This window comes from Molossus molossus, unplaced genomic scaffold, assembly GCF_014108415.1.
Source record: "Molossus molossus isolate mMolMol1 unplaced genomic scaffold, mMolMol1.p scaffold_m16_p_13, whole genome shotgun sequence".
Classification (NCBI taxonomy): Eukaryota; Metazoa; Chordata; class Mammalia; order Chiroptera; family Molossidae; genus Molossus; species Molossus molossus.
Window position 1 is genome coordinate 1,511,228 of NW_023425348.1, and position 19,136 is coordinate 1,530,363.

Genomic DNA, 19,136 nt, shown 5'->3' on the forward strand with positions numbered 1-19,136 from the left:
CTGCACTTAGATGATGATATTTTTGCTTAGTAATTGAGTTCTTTACTTTCTGAAATTAAATGTTTTAACTTAAATGTTTTTAACTTAAACATACATGTTTTAAAATCACATTTTCTAGCTTTGTAGCATTTCCTCAGATTGCAGTCCGGATAGCTATCTTTTTTTTACTAAAGTCAAATTTAAATTTTGTTTTTGGCAAAACTGTTCTATGAGAAATATAGAAATTTGCCAGACCAGTGTGGCTCAGTGGATTAAGCACTGTCTCATGGACTGAGAGGTCCCAGTTTCAATTTCCAGTCAGGGCACATGCCTGGGTTGCAGGCTCAATCCCCAGTAGGAAGCGTGCAGGACACAGCCAATTAATGTTTCTCTCTCATATCGATGTTTTGTCTCTCTCTTCCTCTCTGTCAAACAAACAAACATATTAAAAAATAAATAAATACAGAAATTTAAGCATACAATATTATAACTACTACAGAAATAAAATTGTAAGAAATGTGACTTCTTCACTTTACATCATAATTCACCCAGACTTAAATGAAAGATATCTTTAGAAGTATGACTAAAAACCAAGTGAAAACCCTGTTTTAGGTTATTTAATTACCTTGTGACAATCATTCTGGTTAAACAAAATTTTCCACAGTTAGGTACAATTACATGGAATACCTTCTCATTGAATTACAAAATTTATCAGGTTATTTCTTTCTTTCCTTCTACTCCTTCCAGTGAGCTACACAAGGTCATGAAATCAGCCAGCCTTCAGCCTTCATTTGGACTCATTATATACTTAATATACTCTCTAGGGACTGTTAATGAGGAAAGATATCTTTCTGCTTCCACTTAATCGAATTAATTCAATTCAATTCATTCATTCATTCAACAAATATTTTATTAAGCACCTACAATATGCCAGGCACTGTGCTGGGTGCTGGGGATACAACTGTGAACAAGATAGACACAGTCCCTGCCCTCAAGGAGCTTACAGTCTAGTAGTTATACAGACAAGTACACAGGCAATTACAATGCAGTATGGTAAGTGCAGTGATGGGGGAAAAACATTAAAAGGGCACCTAACTCAGTCTCATAGGCCGGGGATGGTGGATGGAAATCTTCCCAGGGCAGGTAAAATTCAATTTGAGGACTGACAATGAGTACAAGTTAGTTAGGAAAAGGGAAGAAGGAAAGAGTTATAGACTGAAGAGAGAGTAAATGTAGTGTCCATGTGCTGCTTTTGAGATTCATTTGCAGGGGTAAGAGTTTGGGTAGGGGTGAGAGAAGTCATGGAAAAGATACTGTAAAGACCAGGTCATAAAGGGACTCATTTGTTCTGCTCAAGAGCTTGGAATTTTTCCTGAGGGAACAGTGTGTGTGTGTGTGAACAGATTTGAACTTTTACAGATTGCTCTTCCTGCAGCACAGTAAGGTTGAATGGGGAATGGGAATTTTGAGCACTGAGGCAAGATGCTCAGTCCTTTACCTTTTCCAACATTATCTTCCATGATATCACACCCTGTGCTCTCTCCAGTCTGTGGGCCAGTGCTCATCCATAAGGCTCTTAGCACCTTCTCCACCTATGAAAACTCAATGTATCCTTCAAAGCCAGACTTCCAAAATAATCCTAACTTGTGCTTCTGTCAAGTATTGTGGTCTTTAAGTATTGTGATGTTTGTTTGTGTTATAGTACTTATTTATTATTTCAAATGATTCAAGCTTTCTTTTGAACAATGTTAATTTAATCCATTTACAACATAAGGTGACTTTTGTAAATAAACAGGTATAATTTTCTTCACAATTTTCAGTTGAAAACAAGGACTTAATTCTTCATTTGCTGTCTACTACAAACTATTATTAGTGCCTTCAGATGATCTAAATGGAATAATGAAAATGAGGAGGGGCTAAAGAGACACCTTATTTAATGCAGCAAAGTACAGTCAAGTAAAATTTCAACATAATTACAGGGTATGTTGCGGTTATGACAATGATCCATTTCCCAATTCAAACACTTCATCTTTGACATAATTCTGCTAACGAGGCAAAGATCTGTAAAAGAGGGTAGCTTAGTATGCAAAAATAATAAGGGCTAGCTAAATTTTCAATATGGCCCACACTTTACTATCCCTCCTAGAGTCTTATAATTTCTCAAATAACTTTTATAATGATAAGAAAAAATCTTTAAGCTCTGCAGATAGTGTAAGAATGTGTTGTTTTATTCTTTTTGGTGGGTACAAAAACCACAATTTTGTACACAGAACAAGAGTATAAATAATATCGATACCATGAGTGACCTTGATTCTACATTGTGGACTGATGATTTTACGTTAATGCCATCTTCTTTTTGTTCTTGTTCCGGGTATTGAGACAAATGCAATCTGTGGACACCGATTCATGTGACAGAGTGAAAGTTACAGTGAACAAGATGACCAACAACTCTTATTAAAAAAAAGTCTCTAAAGTTTATTACAGTGATGGCATTTATATCAATTATTGCAATGTATTATTCCCTAAGATGGTTAGAAAAAAGAATCGTGTTGTCCTCTACTGAATTTACGTCATTTAAAATGCAAGCATGTTTCAGTATTTTTCTCCAAAGTAAGTGTAAATACTTCCTTTAAATTTTTTTTCACAGGATTTACATGTTTGTTTATTATTTTCTTATCACAGTTTTCGTGATCTGTTTTCTCAGCTGGACAGTCTTCGGCTGCTTCGAGGGGTGTTGCAGAGCCACGGGGAGCACCCTGGTTGCTCCGCCATGCACCCGCGGGGAAGGCCGAGGCCTCTCTGCGCAAGAGCTCCGCAGCGCACGCGCTGCCCAGGAAGTCTGGTTCGTTTTTAAGTCCACGCCAGTGAAATTTGTTGCTGTTAATACACCCGTCCCAGATCCCCCACCCACTCCCCGAGAAAACCTAAATTGTTTTCCTGATAGAAAATCTGAGTTTGGGTTTCCGAGCTGAGCTCATGCACACGTTGCTGCGCTGATGTCCGGCCTCTCAGCCGAAGGGTGGGTTGGCCAGGACCGCGTGGGGCCTGTCCTCCAGGGCTGCGTGCCCGTCAGTCACCCACACAGTTTAATTAAGGCACTCAATTATTTTTTTGGTTTTCATGGTAGGTCCGATGCAATGACAGCCAATCCTGAACTTTGTCTAATTGCAGTTCCAGTGTGGACAGCCTTTGGGCAGTCGGGCGTCAAGACGCGGCCATTTTCACCCACACTCCCAGTGATGGATAATCGGGCTTTGTTTCTTATGGCTTCAGAAAAGGTCAGCTGGGTGCATGGAAAGGAAACAGAAAGAATGTGCAGTGTTACACTTTTCTGTTTCTTCAACAAAATAGGACACAACAAACACCAAGATATCAATATTAGACATCTGCATTTTTTCTGTATTCTTTTGGTCATGTAAAAACTGGTTATCATGGGAAAGAAAAGCTCAGCTGTAGGGAAGAATGAATCGGTCTAGAGTTTGTGGTCCTATGTTTAAGAACTCATTTGAAAATCACGAAACTAGGTTTTGTTTAGCAAATATGGGTAGGACACATCTTTTAACTTGCTGCACTCGATACCCTAGTACTTCTTAAAAGCTCCTTTAGATTTTACACCATTCCTGGAGACTTTTTGTCATGCTAGAAAATGTCTTTACAAGGATCTATAAAATCCTTTGCAAGGGTTATACTTTTGAAATTGTGATGAATGTCTAAACTAACTATATTCATAGTGTTCATGACAGAACACAGATCTCTCCACAGACACCTCCATTCTGTCACACCAGTGACAGATATGATCCAGAACGCACAGTTAGTGACATAACGTTCATTCTGTGCCTCATGTGGAAGCTGAGGCTCATTAAGAAGCTGAAAGTGCATAAAGGGGGTGCCCTGAAAGGGGGCATGTTTCAATACCTCATGAATGGTCATCACTGGGGAGCTGCCCAAACTGAGGTTATGAGGTCAGTTCTTGGAAATCCTCATTAAATTCTCATTCTCTGTCACATTAGGTAGCAGATAATGATATTGCACAGTGGAGAGATGGGTGGTGTTATGTAAATCTATTGTTCACTCATTGCCTTTAAATTCTTTCTAGAGCTGAATTTTAATATTAACTCTAGAGGAAAGTAAGGTAAGCAAGATATTCCCAAAATTCATTATGGCTTAGATCATAACTTTCTCATTACTCATAATGTACCTTAATTCCCTATTGTGAATTTAAGTTAACCTTATTCTTTAGGAAATTTCATCCTGTAATTGTTCTGCCATGAAATTAAAAGTTTTGAGTAATTATTATATGTTAAATAATGGCATTAATAATTGAATTAAAACTGTTATAATGAAGAGGTTTAGAGATCCGTCACCTTGATAACTAAAAAGTTGAAGTCAAATTGCTAGGTAAACAAACCAGGTAGATCATTATAATAGTTCTGCTCAATGAACACCCTCAGAAATTAATACTTATCTGGTTGGATTATTATGACTAATGGCCACGACCTTAATCAGAAGTCAGAATACAATTGCTATAGAAATCCTACTCATCATTAAATTAAATCAAATCAAGACCAAAGTCTGAATTTGCTTCTTCAGATTCCCTTTCAACATGTAATATTAAGTAAAATAGATAATTATTTTTAAACATTAATAATTTAGTTTAGTTTTATTTTAATTTTATTTTGGTGGGGGGAGTACATGCCCCTAGCGGAAACCGAACCCAGGACTCTCTGGTCTGCAGACCGATGCTCCAACCACTGAGCAAAACCGGCCAGCTGGCCAGGGCTATTTTAATTTTTAGAAGAGGAAATACTAAAATATAATTAATAAAAGCAGTGTGATTGTTTTGAAGAAAGTTTTGCGGAAGCCTTTTTTCATAAAATCTATTTTTGTTTCTTTTCTTTTCTTGATTGCCTTTGTGAGGAAAGGAAAACATCCAAAGCAGGAAAGAGTCTGTGTAGTTTTGAGCACTCTCTCCTTCTCTATAGATTAATGCAACCAAGTCTATTAGTTAATAAATCTTTGTCAACTTCTTAATTTCTCTTTAAATCTCAGCATTCTTAGTTCTCAGCATTCTTATTTTCAATACTTATATCTTCTAATTCTTCCATAAAAGGTCATTTCTATTTATCTTGGTGTGAACTTGTTGAGGCTGCTCAAACTGGAAAGCTTTCTTAAAAATTTCCATATGGTCTGCATCTGGTTGGATTATTATGACTAATGGCCATGACCTTAATCATATGTGTTCTTCTTGAAGGATGGTCACTTTTGAAGTTGAATTCTGCCGTATATTGAAGGTTTTGTTTTTGTTTTTGAGATTCTGGGAAAATATGATCTAAACTATCAAATATTTGCATAATTATGGCCAATAACATTTTTGAAAGGAAAAAGCCATTTAATATGGGAGTGCAACAAAAACAACTTACTTTCAAGGCTTCTCTACAGGTGTAGATTATTTCATTTACCCTGAATGTTATTAAGTCTTTTAAAAAGTCATATAGATATGAATATTTCTATATAAAAATTTATTGTCTTAAAAGTTCAATCCCAGTTCTAAAGGCAATTTGTGTGATGAACTGCAATGCCAGGTTCTGACTCCTGAAACATTGTTATATGTAAATTGTATGTACATAACCTGGGAATTTACATTTCTTTTTAACAACTTCCCAGAGCTTTGTAATAAACTAGCATTTATGGTATTTCTTTTTAGACTTTTCTAATATTCTTTTTTCTTTGCTTTGCTTCTCTGCCCTTGGGCATTGCTGATGGTTGGAATGCTTTTGCCATGTCAAAGAAAAATCAGTTTTAATAAATTGGTTAAAATTTTTATTTAAGACATCTTATAGACTGGCCAGTGTGGCCCAGTGGATTGAGCATCGTCTCGTGGACTGGGAGGTCCAGGTTCAATTCCCAGTCAGGGCACATGCCTGGGTTGCAGGCCCAACCCCCAGTAGGGGGAATGCAAGAGGCAGCCGATCGATGTTTCTCTCTCACATTGATGTTTCTATCTTCTCCCTTCTTTGCTCTATAAAAAATCAATAAAAACATATTTTAAAAAAAGACATCTTATAAAATTCATCTCAGAATGAAGTCTGAATAATTGGCTCTGAAAACTTGTCAGGTATTATTTTTCCCAGTTTGGGAAAATCTCTCCTCAATTCTCCGGACCGCAGGCCGACGCTCTAACCGCTGAGCCAAACCTGCCAGGGCTCTCCTCAATTCTATAAACATCAAGATGAAAGCATTCTTATGATGGCCCAGACTTTGACATCATCCTCGTTTGTTGTTTTGCTATTAGAAGACATGTTTAAAAACTTCTGATCTGAGTGAATTGAGGGTTTTGTTCTTAATTTTTTCCCATAAAATTGAGAAAGAACCAGTTTAGGCTTACATATGTTTAGTGATACTCGGTCATCGATTTCCAGATTGTGGATAAAAGCTATTAGATATTGTTTTAAGGTACAAGTATTTCAATAGCTTTCATATGAATAAATAAATATTAAAATCAAGCACGTTTACTGGGTATTACCTCAGATGTACATCTTATTATGAAGATTATATTAGTTTTTTGACATCAAGTATAGAATGTCTCCTGTGGGTTTTAAGGATCACTTGTTATTTTAATCAAAATGAGCAGCCTATTCAGTTGGCTATTATATATAATTTTAGAAAATGGGTTTTAGAGACCTGATTTTAGAAAGAGCAATAACAAATGTGTTTAGGTCTTATTTTAAAACCACTTTCAATCATTAGAGGAAAAAAATAATGGACATTTAGATTCTTAGAAAATGATTTCCACTGCCTATATTTCACTGAATGCCTACAATTGTTTTGTTGTGGCACGATGAGAGCCTGTGAATGAGTGGGGCTGGTCTGGCCTACTTAAAAGCAATTGAAGTAAAAAAATCCATAGTAACTGATGGCAATTTTTATCCTTTACTGTATTCCTCCTAAGAATACACACATTGCTGATATCTTTGATGGAGAAACTGCTAGATTGCCTAAAATGTCTGCTCACCTTAGTGAACTTAAAAGTTGAATTTCATCTCATAAATGTGAATTGCAGTCAATACCCTGATGGTCACTCATGTCTCAAGATCTGGCTCAAGGACTACTGTGAGATGCGCAAACAGCTAGGTTTGACTCTTGCAAAATATAGAACGATGGCTAATGTAAAACAAATTAGATTAGAAACTAAAATATTTCAAGCACTGATGATCCACCTTGGAGCTTTGACTTGTATTGTTTCTCGGAAAAGCCTACCTGGCAGCCCATCTGAGCTTTGATCATTTGAATCAGGCTTGATGGTTATTTTGTTAACACATTTTAAAATTTAATTGTTCCAGAGATTAGCCTAGTCTATGTACAAAAAAACCCCAAATCCAATTTCCAATTTCTCTCAAATTTGGGGTAGAATATGCTGTTTAAATAATTTCACAGAGCAATTCTGCTGGTTTGTATCTGCCTTTCTGACCCTCTTAATGCAGATATCTATTGGCAACATAAAGATTCAAACAGTACATCTGCAGCCAAAGAAAACTGAACCACTTCACACTGAAGTTTTGAAAAATATAAAGCTCTAATCAGAAGCAAGCAATACCACCACTGGACAGACAGGTCACAACATTGCGTTTACAGGATGCATCACCCACTCACTGTAGTAGGCCCTACGTCCTACCCCTAAATTTTAATACTTTCGGTTCCATATACGTTGTAACCTTCTCTATAGGTTGCTAAATTCTGGGTATTCTGCGAGGAAGTTGGGTTAAAAGTCTGTGCACTCTTTGCCACCTTCATTCTCTTCGCTTCTGCCCTGGACTTGTAACAGAACTCTATCAAAGCCACCAGCATTGCCAAGCCCAGTCCGCCAACCAGAATGTAGAAGACGCCTGCTACGTTGCTCAGGCTCAAGGCACTGGTCTTGTCCTGGGGGGGGGATAAACACACTTCAGTGAACCGTGAAAATGTCACATCCAGAAGGTAAAAGAACACATAAAATCCAAACAACTAATTAGCATAAATGTTTAATTTAACCTGAAATTATTTACATGTATAAATTACTTCTGTAGGTTTATGGATTTAAAATAAAGCATATAGCTCTCAGAAGTCAAATTATGGCAATTACTAATAAATTGGGTGTAATGACATTAAATGAAATCTGTAACATTTCACTATTATTAACTATGCAATGGAAACCACTATACTTAGCCATAATAAGCATTTATATATTTACATAGGGTGCCAGAAGTGGGCTTATTATTATTGAGTTTGAAAATGACATGTTTAAAATACAATTACATGGAAAGGGGACTCTTTTGGTTTTCCTGCCATTAAAACAAACTTTTCATGTTTGAGATTGCCCTTAAATAAAACTAAGTTCACATTTCCTAATTAAGGAACTAAGGTGTTTTAAGCTAGTGATTTCACATTTTGTTCATTATTATTTTACCAAATATATACAGATAATGTTCTAGGGTGTACATTGTTTGTTCTTTCAGTCACATCTGTATGGGATATATTCTGGAAAGTGTCACTTTTACATACTATCTACTATTTAAGAATAATTATGTATGCATCACAAAGGTGACTTTTTTAAAGATAATTTTTTACAATACACAAATTATAATGGTCAATTGAGAAATAAATTATGTATGGACAAATTTATATAATTATTTTAATTTATTTAAAAATATGATTTCATTTCCACTTTAAAATGCTTAATCAGTTAATGTTTTAGATATATTATTCTTCAGAACCTTAGTACATGTATTATCTCATAATAAATTCAGAGATAGTCAAGCATATGTTTGAAAGATATTAAAATTATAACAAGAATTCAGAACTTTTTCATAAATTGTAAATATGCATATTATACATAACATTATTTGAAAAGCATTTTGGGTAGACTACTCAAAGGACACCCTCTAGCCATCATCTTCTCAATAGTATGTTTTGTGCAAAATGTGATTTAGACATTTAAATAGTTTTATTAGGAGAAGGTTTAATTCTAAAGACAGACTATGTACACCGTTCACTTAGCCATGATATCAACTGATTTGGGCCAACAGTTTAGGGCAACTTCAATTTTAAAATAATCACTCAAGTATTTATGCTTGACATAGGATTTGAGATAACTATTTCATTCTTTGGCCAAGCTTGTCTCATTCCACTCTGGTTTAAAGGCAGACAAAAGTGATTAAAATAAAAAGATAATTCCTTAAAAGGGATCAATTAACATTGTTTCTTTGTCAAAATGGTTGACGCTCTCCTATTTAAGCCTGTCACTTGTTTAGTTTTAGAATTATATATCATCTATCTATCTATCATCTATCTATCTATCTATCATCTATCTATCTATCATCTATCTATCTATCTATCTATCTATCTATCTATCTATCTATCATCTATCTATCTATCTATCTATCTACCATTTATCTATCATCTATCTATCATCTATCTATCTATCATCTATCTATCTATCTATCTATCTATCTATCTATTTTTTTTTTCTAAAAGAAGATATAGAAAAATAAGATTCTTAAAATCCTCAACTATGGCTTTCAGGCACTGTTACTACATTCTATTAATTTGCACAGTATTTAGATTCATTGATAGGTTATTACATTTTTTTTTCTTTAGAATTAAAATAGAAATGTTTCTAACACTGTTTTCAATGGAATCAGGCCTATAGGTTCCTGCATTTTTAAAAAAGAATTCATAAACAAAAGATCTTAGAACTTGAAGCTATTATTTACTAACTTTGATTTACTTAAATCATTTTGATAGAACAGAATTGAAAGATTCACTCTATTGATCTGTCAGCACAAAAATATAAGGTCTCTTCAAACTAAAGTGGAATGGTTGGTAATATAGTGACAAAAGACTGAACTTTGTAATAAAATATATTTAATATTTAAAATATTTTTCTTAATGACTACTGATCAATTTCCCACTTTTTATTTTAAGAATATGTCTGTTCTTGAAATAATATATTTCATGGCCTTTGCCTCCAAAACAATAAAAAACTTAATCCAAAAGCACTACTTTTATTAGTGGTACGTAAGTTTGAGAAAAATATAAAGAATTTTTATTATTTTATATATTGTTGTAGTTAATTTAAATTTATTTAAAAGCCTTCATATTGGGGAGCAGGTTGCAATTTTCTGAAAAGACCATCCCTGTGGCTGAAATTATGACATTGGCTTCGAATTTAGGCAGTGTATAGAGAAATGTTTAGTTTTGACTGTGTCCATATAGTTTTTTACAATTGCTCCCGTTTACTGCTTTGTGAACACGAGAGGAGGCCCGAGCTGCAGCGACTGACCTTGCTTCCAGAGTCCTTGGGTCCACATTCACCTTTATCGTACCACCATTTGTTTTTCAGCTTGTCTAAGACGCCTGCCTCACTGAGTTTCAAAACGGCAAGGTTTACAGGAGTTCTTCACGTGGAAAATAACATAAATAACATTATATATGTTATTTTATGTTATTCAAGTAAAACTACATTAGAATCGCATGGCAAAGTGACAGAGCAGAGGCCACAGTAGGTGCTATGTCTTGTACTGTAGCCCAGGTTTAGAAATCAGACATAAAACTGGGGCCTGCTCCATCGCTTTAGGTAACAGGCACATACTGCTAGGAGGATCTTTAAATAAAATGTATGCAATTACTGTGAATCCAAAACTATTGGCCTGGGTTGGGTTTCTTGAGCACTTATGAATGTGGGAGTCATTCAAAATCCAGAGCTGCTTTTTGCCTCTTTCGAAATGAATGGAAGTGGCTGCAGGCTGAGGAATAGACTTAGATAGAAGCCAGATAGGACTGGTTTCATTTCTCACATGCATATGCTCAGCTAGAGGGATGCGAGTTTATGCTATAAAAGAATGTTTATTGCGTTGATCATTAAATGAATTTGTTCACCTCTCTCATTCAGGACCGAACTGAGAGGATGGTGATTTAAATGTTACTAGGTCCAACTCATGCAGGTCCTCATAAACACAAATATGTAAATCATTATTTTAAAATATAAGCCTATGCTCATATTTTTCTTCTGAAGTTTAGTATTTAACTTACATACTATTACCAGAAGCATTTTTTATGCATCTTATGTCTACCACATTAATCTACTCTAAGTACAAAGGGAAGTGACTATAATACACTTGATCGATTCTTACCAATAAACACCTGATAGGCTAAGGGTAAATATAATTTTTATCAATAAACAAACTCCCTGTACTGTAAAATCCCGTTTTTCTTTTCTACTATCTCTGACTCCTTCAATACTGTGTTTTATAAGGAGTCTCAAGGAAGAAAGGGTCAGTGATCACTCATCATCAGTGTTCCAAGGAAGCTAAGAATTCTTTCTGTTTTCCTTCTCAAGCTACCCTCTATATGTAGAAAATAAATGGTAAGAAGATGGATGGGAAGCAGTAACTCCTAGCATCTTTTGTTATTATTATTTTCTCTATCTTTATAAACATCCAGAGAGAGGCTTGTTGCATTCTCGACAGTTTCAAGGCTGCCACAATCATTCTGTCTGGCTCTGGCTCCTAAAGCCACTCTTCCAGGAAATACTGAGTGAGTTTAGAGAAACACAGCTTGCATTTCTTTGGTTATCAGGAAGTGAATTCCATAAACCTATCCTCAAAACTAAGTAATGTATTTATAATGATGGCAATAATGATAGCTAATGTTTACGGGCACTTACTTTGTACCAGGAATTGCTAAGAGCATTTTCTTTTTTAACATGGTTAGTTACTATTATCACCTGTATTTTACAAACCAGGAATCAAGGCACAGGTTTGTTAACTCATCTTTTCACATAGTTAGGAAGTAGTGGAATCAGGATTTGTACTAGTCTGACTTCCTAGAGCTGTGCAGCTAAAAACATTAACAGCAGAAGACTCTGGAAATGGGGTTTCTGGTTAATTGAGTTTTCTGGTTAATAATTAAATTAAAACCCATTTATTTTGTATTGTTGTTTCTAAAAAATTTCTAAAATATATTTTTCTTTTTGTTTATCTGATTTCTGAATACAATTTATTTTTTGTTCATACAAAAGACTTTAGAAGATTCATTGTCCATTTGAGAAGTAAAATGTGCCTCGGCCAATTCAGCTCAGTGTTGGGAGCATTGGCTCTTGGGCTGAGGGCTCTGAGGTTTGATTCCCACTTACGGGCATGTACCTGGGTTGCAGGTTGTATCCTTGGCCCTGGAGCCATGTGGGAGGCAACCCATCGATGTATCTTTCACATCAATGTCTCTCTCTCTCTCTCTCTCTCTCTCCCCCCACCCCTCACTCTCCCCGCCTCTCTCCACCTCCCTCCCTCCCTCCACTCTATGTAAAAATTAATGAAAAAATATCATTGGGTGAAGATTTTTTAAAAAAGTAATATACATTTGTCGCATTCCTAGAATATTGTGTTTTGGATTAAAATCTAACATGATCATGATTTAATACTTTCTGCTAAAAGCCGAATTTGTGGTGAGGTGGGGTAAGGATAATGGTTAACTGGGTTGCTTGCTTGGCCCATTTAGCCCCAGTGGAGGGGCTGTCTATACAACCTCCCCTCCACCTCCATACTTTACCCCCCACCTCTCTTTATGAAGTGACTATAACAAAACCAAACTTCAGATTGGTTGGTGAACTGTGAACTCCTCGCAAACAAAAGCCACATTTCATTCATCTTTGTAAAACAGTATGTACTAACGTATCCACTGAGAGTAAGTGCTCTATAAAATGGCTACATTCAAATTATTTTGAATCTAGAACAAGCTTTTTCCTTTAACTGATACTACAAGAGGTACTGGACCCCAGGCCAGCTTGCCAAAGCCTTTTAGAACCCTGGCCTAAATTACACTTTTTGAATGGGGGGCAGTGGGAGGAGGAGAATTTAATGTTGAAAGAGAAAGAAAAGCAGTGTTCAAGTTTCTTCTAGGAAGGGCAGTTGAAGGCAACATTGAGGATTAGATAAAGACTGCTTTTGGCTTCTCTCTCTCCCTGCTTAAAGTCCAAATTTTCTCTATCCCCTTCATTTTCCCCTTGCCTCTTTGTCCCTTCTATTTACTCCAGTAGCCTGGTTTTGGAAGTAAGATTAGATTGGAATTTTGAATATAAGATACTTATTATTAACCAAATTTAGTGGTCAACTGGGTCAGGCACTGAGCAAGGAATTATTACTGGGAGAACCCTCCTCCAAGGTTAGCTTCCCATAGTGGTTTTTGTTTACCACATTTCCCCCTGCTTATGAATTCATATTTTCCATAATAATCCCTTTATTCTTGCATTGGTTTCCATGGCTGTGGCGAAGGGAAGTACGCCATTTATAAGTGCAACTTATTTTAAAGTTAAGAATGGGCTGTATTTTTCAAAGGGCTAACAAATACTGGGTATTATGTGATCTAATATAATTCCTGAAGGACACAATATTTGGTAATTACATTTACAAAATGATTTTTAAATGAATATCCACATGCCTATTTTGATGTACACAGGAGATGAGTAAAGTATAAAACAAACATAATAAATCAATAATTTTATAGATTTGATTATAGGCATTTGCCAAAATTTCCATCTAGAGCCACGATTAAACAACTCATAAAAAATTAGCATAAAATTCTGCATATGGTTTGTGTTCAGACTAACCATATCAGATTAATCAGCGGGGTAAGGGAGTTTTAGATATTGCAATGATGTTCTTAAATTGGTTCACTGTCAATTAGTAAATTTGTTATTTTATTCACAGAATTTCTTATGATCATCGAAAAAGACCACATTGTAGTAATGATAACATTATCAAATGAATGAATTTTCAAATTAATTAATACCCCCTAAATCATGCCTTTCCACTTTATTTCACTTAAGAAACAGGACATTTTGCCCTGATTTTCTTGTAAAATGTTTAATTTCAGTGTGAAGCCTCTTGGCTGAGGGCTGTCCTGCTCAGAACTTCAGCCAGGGCATGCCTATCAGGTGAGTGCTGATGCTAATATTTTGCAGCCGAGGTTTATGACTGGAAGTGACCACAGTCACTAATAGTTCAGTTGTTGGTTGTATTGAATCATAAGTTCCTTGATGGAAAGGACAGTGGGTAAAATTCTCTTTCTCCCCACAGATACTGGTGCCATGGCTCAGTTAAAGCCCAGGTTTAATAATTTGATGCTGAATAGTAGGCTGAACATGTCCTCCCTGGTTCTGATGCTGTGACTGTGAATCAAATGTCCCCTCCTAGGAGCTAAGCTTTCCACGGTGCCCCTTAGTTTTCCCCGACAAGACTCGGTATTGGAAACTCAGATAACACCGATATCCGTGTGCGTGGACCGAGGTCCAGGAATGTGCCTTTCCCTGTAGTCTTTACTGGGCCTGTCTGCTTGGCTTTACACTCAGCCAAAGCCCAGGACCCATCTTCCTTCTCCAAGTCAGCACTTTTGCTGCTTATTTTACCTCTTCTGAGGAAGATCTGGCTAAACGAGAGGCAAGGTAAGTCTAAAGAGAAAATCTCTAAAGAGTCACCTGAAGAAGGTACAAAAAAATGAGAAAGCAACAACGGCCTTCAGGTAATTTACTTTGAACTAAGTGAGGTCAAGCAGCCATATAAATATCCCCTTTATTACAAATTAAGAGTTGGGCATTATTAACATTTAGATTGCAACCACCTTTTCTATTGGTGATAAATATTACGTCAATGTACAACCTACTAAGAATGTTTTTAGTATGAAAACAAAATTCCTGAGGGAAAATAGAACATAATGCAATTTCATTTGGGGGAACATTTTAGGTTAATTTTTCATAACATTTTAGAAAATTACTTGTTAAGATTTGAGATAACGTTTTAGAATATCATTTTGTAGTTCATGTTTGGTGAAAGCAATGTACTGAATACCAAACAGTTTGATTTTTGAAAATTACAAGGTTAGATTCATATTTATTTCTTTGGACAACAAATACTTACTTTGTGTCCATATGTACCAAATAATGTGTTGGATGCAAATAGATTAAAATCTAACTGAGTTGTCCAACCTTATTTAAATAAATTAAAATGACTTTTGTTACATAGGTTTTTTTTAAAAATTATGTGTACATTTTTGCTTCCATTTGCTTACTTTTTCCTCTGGAAAGTCTTTAATGTACACTAAAACAGGACTTCATTATTCATTTGGGGCGGGATTTTGTTTGTTAAGCAGTGTTATACTTGTTTTCTATTTGTGATAAAAAATAAAATTTGCAAGTAAAATTTCTCTGATGGAGTAGAATATCTTTGTTTTTATTTTCTGTGATGCTATTCGAGCACATTTCATACATTTCTAATTTGCATGAAGCAATAGATTATTAGTATACACTGAAATACTTCTCTCTCTTTCATAACATATAGTATGGAAACTATCAGAACATTCTAGCCCAGGCAAGTCAGGGCTCCAAAATATAAAAAGAATGAATATGCCTTAAGAAAACATATGTGTGGTGCTCTAGTGGAGATGTCTCCAAGGGGTGCAATCCCAAAGGAAGCCGTAAGAACTCTCTAGCCTTTCCTCTGCTCTTTTCTCCAGGAACTCAGCTCCTTCCTCAGGATGAGGAGATGGATGATCAGGATTGGGCCCACACAATTCTGTCATTTCTTTCTCTTTCATGCCTCCCTCCATGGCCAGAATATTCATTTGACAAAATTTATTTGGCAAAGAAGGGCTGGCTATTCGATGGGAAGATACAAAGGAGCTGAATTTGAAAGGCTCTCAGACTGGGAGTGAGGAGGAAGTAGGTAGTACTGAAAGAGGGTGAAGTTATCAGCCATCTGACAAATACTCTCTGAAAACAGTACATTTTTGTGGGTTGGGTGGCCCAGTGAGAGAAGTTATTGTTCAATCAAGAACCTGAAGAGAAAAGGACTACTTGTTTTGGGAAATTCTCTTAAATTTAAAAGGATGACAAGACCGTATACTTCTCAATTTTCAATATTTTTATATACCTGTTAAAGATATGTAATAAAAGAAAATTCAGTCAGAACTGTCCCATCTCTGGACTGTTTTCTTTAAGTCTATACATAATGAAGACGGATTCCGGGACACTAGATAGTATAGTCTGTTAATTGTATACCTATTTTTTTCTTTAGACACTGCTTAGAAATTTTAAAATAAATTATTTTATGAGGTTGGAAATATGACATGGAGGCCGTGAAAACAAGCTGAGTTGGTTTGTTTTTATAGTCTACTCATTTTGTAGTTGGATCCATTTATGGAAGGCAAAAAATTTCTAGTTCACATGACTTTGTTTGATTTATTATTGAACTTATTATATGATGGAAGCCTGTGAGGTTTAGCTAGAGAAATAATTTTCTGTTAAGTACACAGACCTAAGTAGAGTTATTGTTATTGCTTAAAAATATAGAACTTCTGGTGAACAAGAGAAACACACTCTCTCTGCTCTGTTCTCTCGCCAAATTGCTCTTTCAAAGACTGGCATCCCTTCCTGCTTTCCAAAACCAAGGTTTATAGAACTACAATTTTTGACCCACACCGCTTCAGAGCCAGAGATTTTCAGTGACTATTTTAATTAGGTTTGTTAGTGTATCCCCAAATTGATATTGGTTGCAAATATTTTTGCTTTGACAGTAATTGCATACTTAAGTTGTGAAGGGACTTGACTAGCAATTCTGATAGTATGAGTAGGTCAAACTATGTCTCCCAGCAGATGCACCTATTACTTTACATACTGTTTACCCGCTGTTGGTGACATTGAGGCTAACCTTGGAGTCACCTCCCCCGCTGCCACATTCTCCTTTGTCGTACCACCATTTGTTTTTCAATTTGTCCAAGAGGCCTTGTTCATTCAGTTTTAAAACTGCGAGGTTAACAGCATTTCTTGAAACGATAAAACATATTTTGTAAGAAACTGCACAGCTGTTAAGATGTTAGAAGGAATGAGGACGTAAGCTCTTTTATAAGCTTCTCCCAGACGCTAAATAAACCTCTCATTTTGCCATCCTGCGGCCCCTGCCACCAGAGTCCAAACCAAAGGCAATTATAACTAATTTCAAAGTGTATTAAACATGTGGTATTTAGTGCTGTTCACTTTCACAGTTCATTTATTGTCAAATAACCAACATCATCATCAACCAATTACATGGATCCCCCCCAAAAACAGTAATAACTTGAATTTACTAGTAATTGAGAAAGAATTGTGTCTTAAATTTTTTTGCCAAGAATGTCAACAATCTAAAAGAGAAATCAAAACTCATTCCCAGAAGGAAAAACATAATGGCATAAATAAATCAACAAACAGCCACCCATTTTGTGTGCTGATTTCCTGACAACAGGCTATGGCTTAATTATTATTCCCCTTATTATTGGTGTGAATTTGCTTGACTTAGTTGGTCTCAGAATCTGGGATTTCCATGTCTGGTCTGTTTCCTGGGCTGGAAGTCACAGGAGAGTCAAGAGAAAGGTAGTAACAGCTTTTAGTGAAAAGTTCTTATATTTGAATTTGGTATTGATTCTTAAAGGCTATTTAAAAATTCAAGTCACATAGCCAATTTGACTGTTTAAGTATTTAAACTCTAGGAAGTCATGCTGCATGTGATGTGAACTTTACAAAACAAAACAAAACAAAACAAAACAAACCCATAACACGCTACATTAGATTTTTCTCTGTTAATCTCTCTGAAAGGATTTATAAAAAAATTTCATGGGCTTTTGCCTCCCATACATTTGGTTTCTTTCTTGCTTTTAAGTTACAGTTTTTAAATAAGCTCTCTCTTTCAAGAGGTTTTCCTACCATTTAATGTAATTTCTACTAAATCTAGAGAATAGCTTAGATACTGAGAGAATTGTGGTATAGTTTGTGCTCTGCTATTTGAAAAATTCTGAGTTGGGGGATTAGTTAATGCCAAATGAATTATTAAAATAAAACAAAACAACCCCACTTGAAATTGATCATTCAATTGACTAATAAAAAGTGTTGCTTATTTCACTACTAATCAGCCTATATTAAAGTGTTTCTTCTCTTAAAATGTGTTTGTAATATTTCAAGTAATCAACATTCATTTTCCATGATGCTCGTGTTGTGATGGTCTTATCCACTTAGAGAGTAAACATTTCCCATGAGTTAGCCACACACTTTGAGAGTATTAACTCTTTAAGAGTTAAACTGCCATTTACTAAATATAAATTAAATAATTAGCTGTCCCCACTCCCAAATAAGTGCCACATTAGTGGTGTAAAATGATTAATATACTTCCTAAAGTAAATACTATCAGGTTGTTAGTTTAATCACCCAGCAAAATAAACTGAAATGTAGGCTGAGTATTCAATGATGATAGAGACATCTATTTTTTTTCTCTCTCTCAATGTTGCTGGGTGAAAGAAGTTGTTTTCATTTGTGTCCACAAGAAACTAAATTTGTTTTATAATTATTTAAGACTAATTGCTAATATTTTATTTTTACTTTGGAGAAAATTGTTTTTATAATCCAACTTTTTAGCCTTAAATATTCATATTATATATTTTAAAAATAAAGTGAAATCCCAATTGTTTTATGTGTTGATTTAGACCATTTCTTTGATAAAACTAAAATCACTTTATGAGAGGGTTATTTAACAGGGTCATTAGCCATATCCACAGACGGTTACACAGCACAATAGAAAACAAAAAAGCAAAATCAAGGAATGGATAAGGAAAAGAAGCTTTACATTGAGAAACTTGTTTGGAATAAGTTTTCTACAAAATTATTCTAAGACTTTGTATTTCCAATATCATCTAATAGGCCATGTAAAAACAGTTTAGTTTCACACTGCTATCCATATATATGGGTATATGTGTGTATATATCTACAGTTCTTTGCTGTAACACACTTAGCCAATAGGTAATTCACTGCCCAGTTCACAATTAATCCACACACTTTCCTTCCAGAAACATGTGGTTCCTCAGTAAAGTCCCCTTTATCCTACCATATGTAAAATTAATTTTTCTTTAATGGCATAGAAAAGGTATATTGTAATTAATATTTAGAGATAGTCTTCAGGATTTCAAGATTTCCTTGCTTGTTAAAACTGCCTGTTTTCTGCAATTGTCTGAAGATGTAATAATGAGTTTAGATCCAATAGCCTCTTTAAATTGCTAAACTGCAGCATAAACCACATATGTAAGGACCATTTGATATGTGTTCTATTTTA

General features: G+C 35.3%; 1 protein-coding gene across 2 annotated transcripts in view; it reads right to left on the reverse strand.

The window, feature by feature from the left end:
• Positions 1 to 2,921: 2,921 nt before the first annotated feature.
• Positions 2,922 to 19,136, reverse strand: part of GRIA4 (glutamate ionotropic receptor AMPA type subunit 4) — a 451,879-nt gene continuing 435,664 nt past the window's right edge. The window contains exons 14-16 of one of the 2 annotated variants that reach the window (XM_036259442.1): positions 10,298 to 10,412; positions 7,765 to 7,899; positions 2,922 to 3,262 (exon numbers count right to left, since the gene is read on the reverse strand). In XM_036259442.1, the coding sequence (XP_036115335.1) occupies positions 3,098 to 3,262; positions 7,765 to 7,899; positions 10,298 to 10,412 (415 nt within the window). In that variant the 3' untranslated portion in view covers positions 2,922 to 3,097. Of the gene's footprint in view, positions 3,263 to 7,764; positions 7,900 to 10,297; positions 10,413 to 16,712; positions 16,828 to 19,136 lie in introns of both variants that reach the window. The other variant, XM_036259443.1, reaches the window with a different exon arrangement.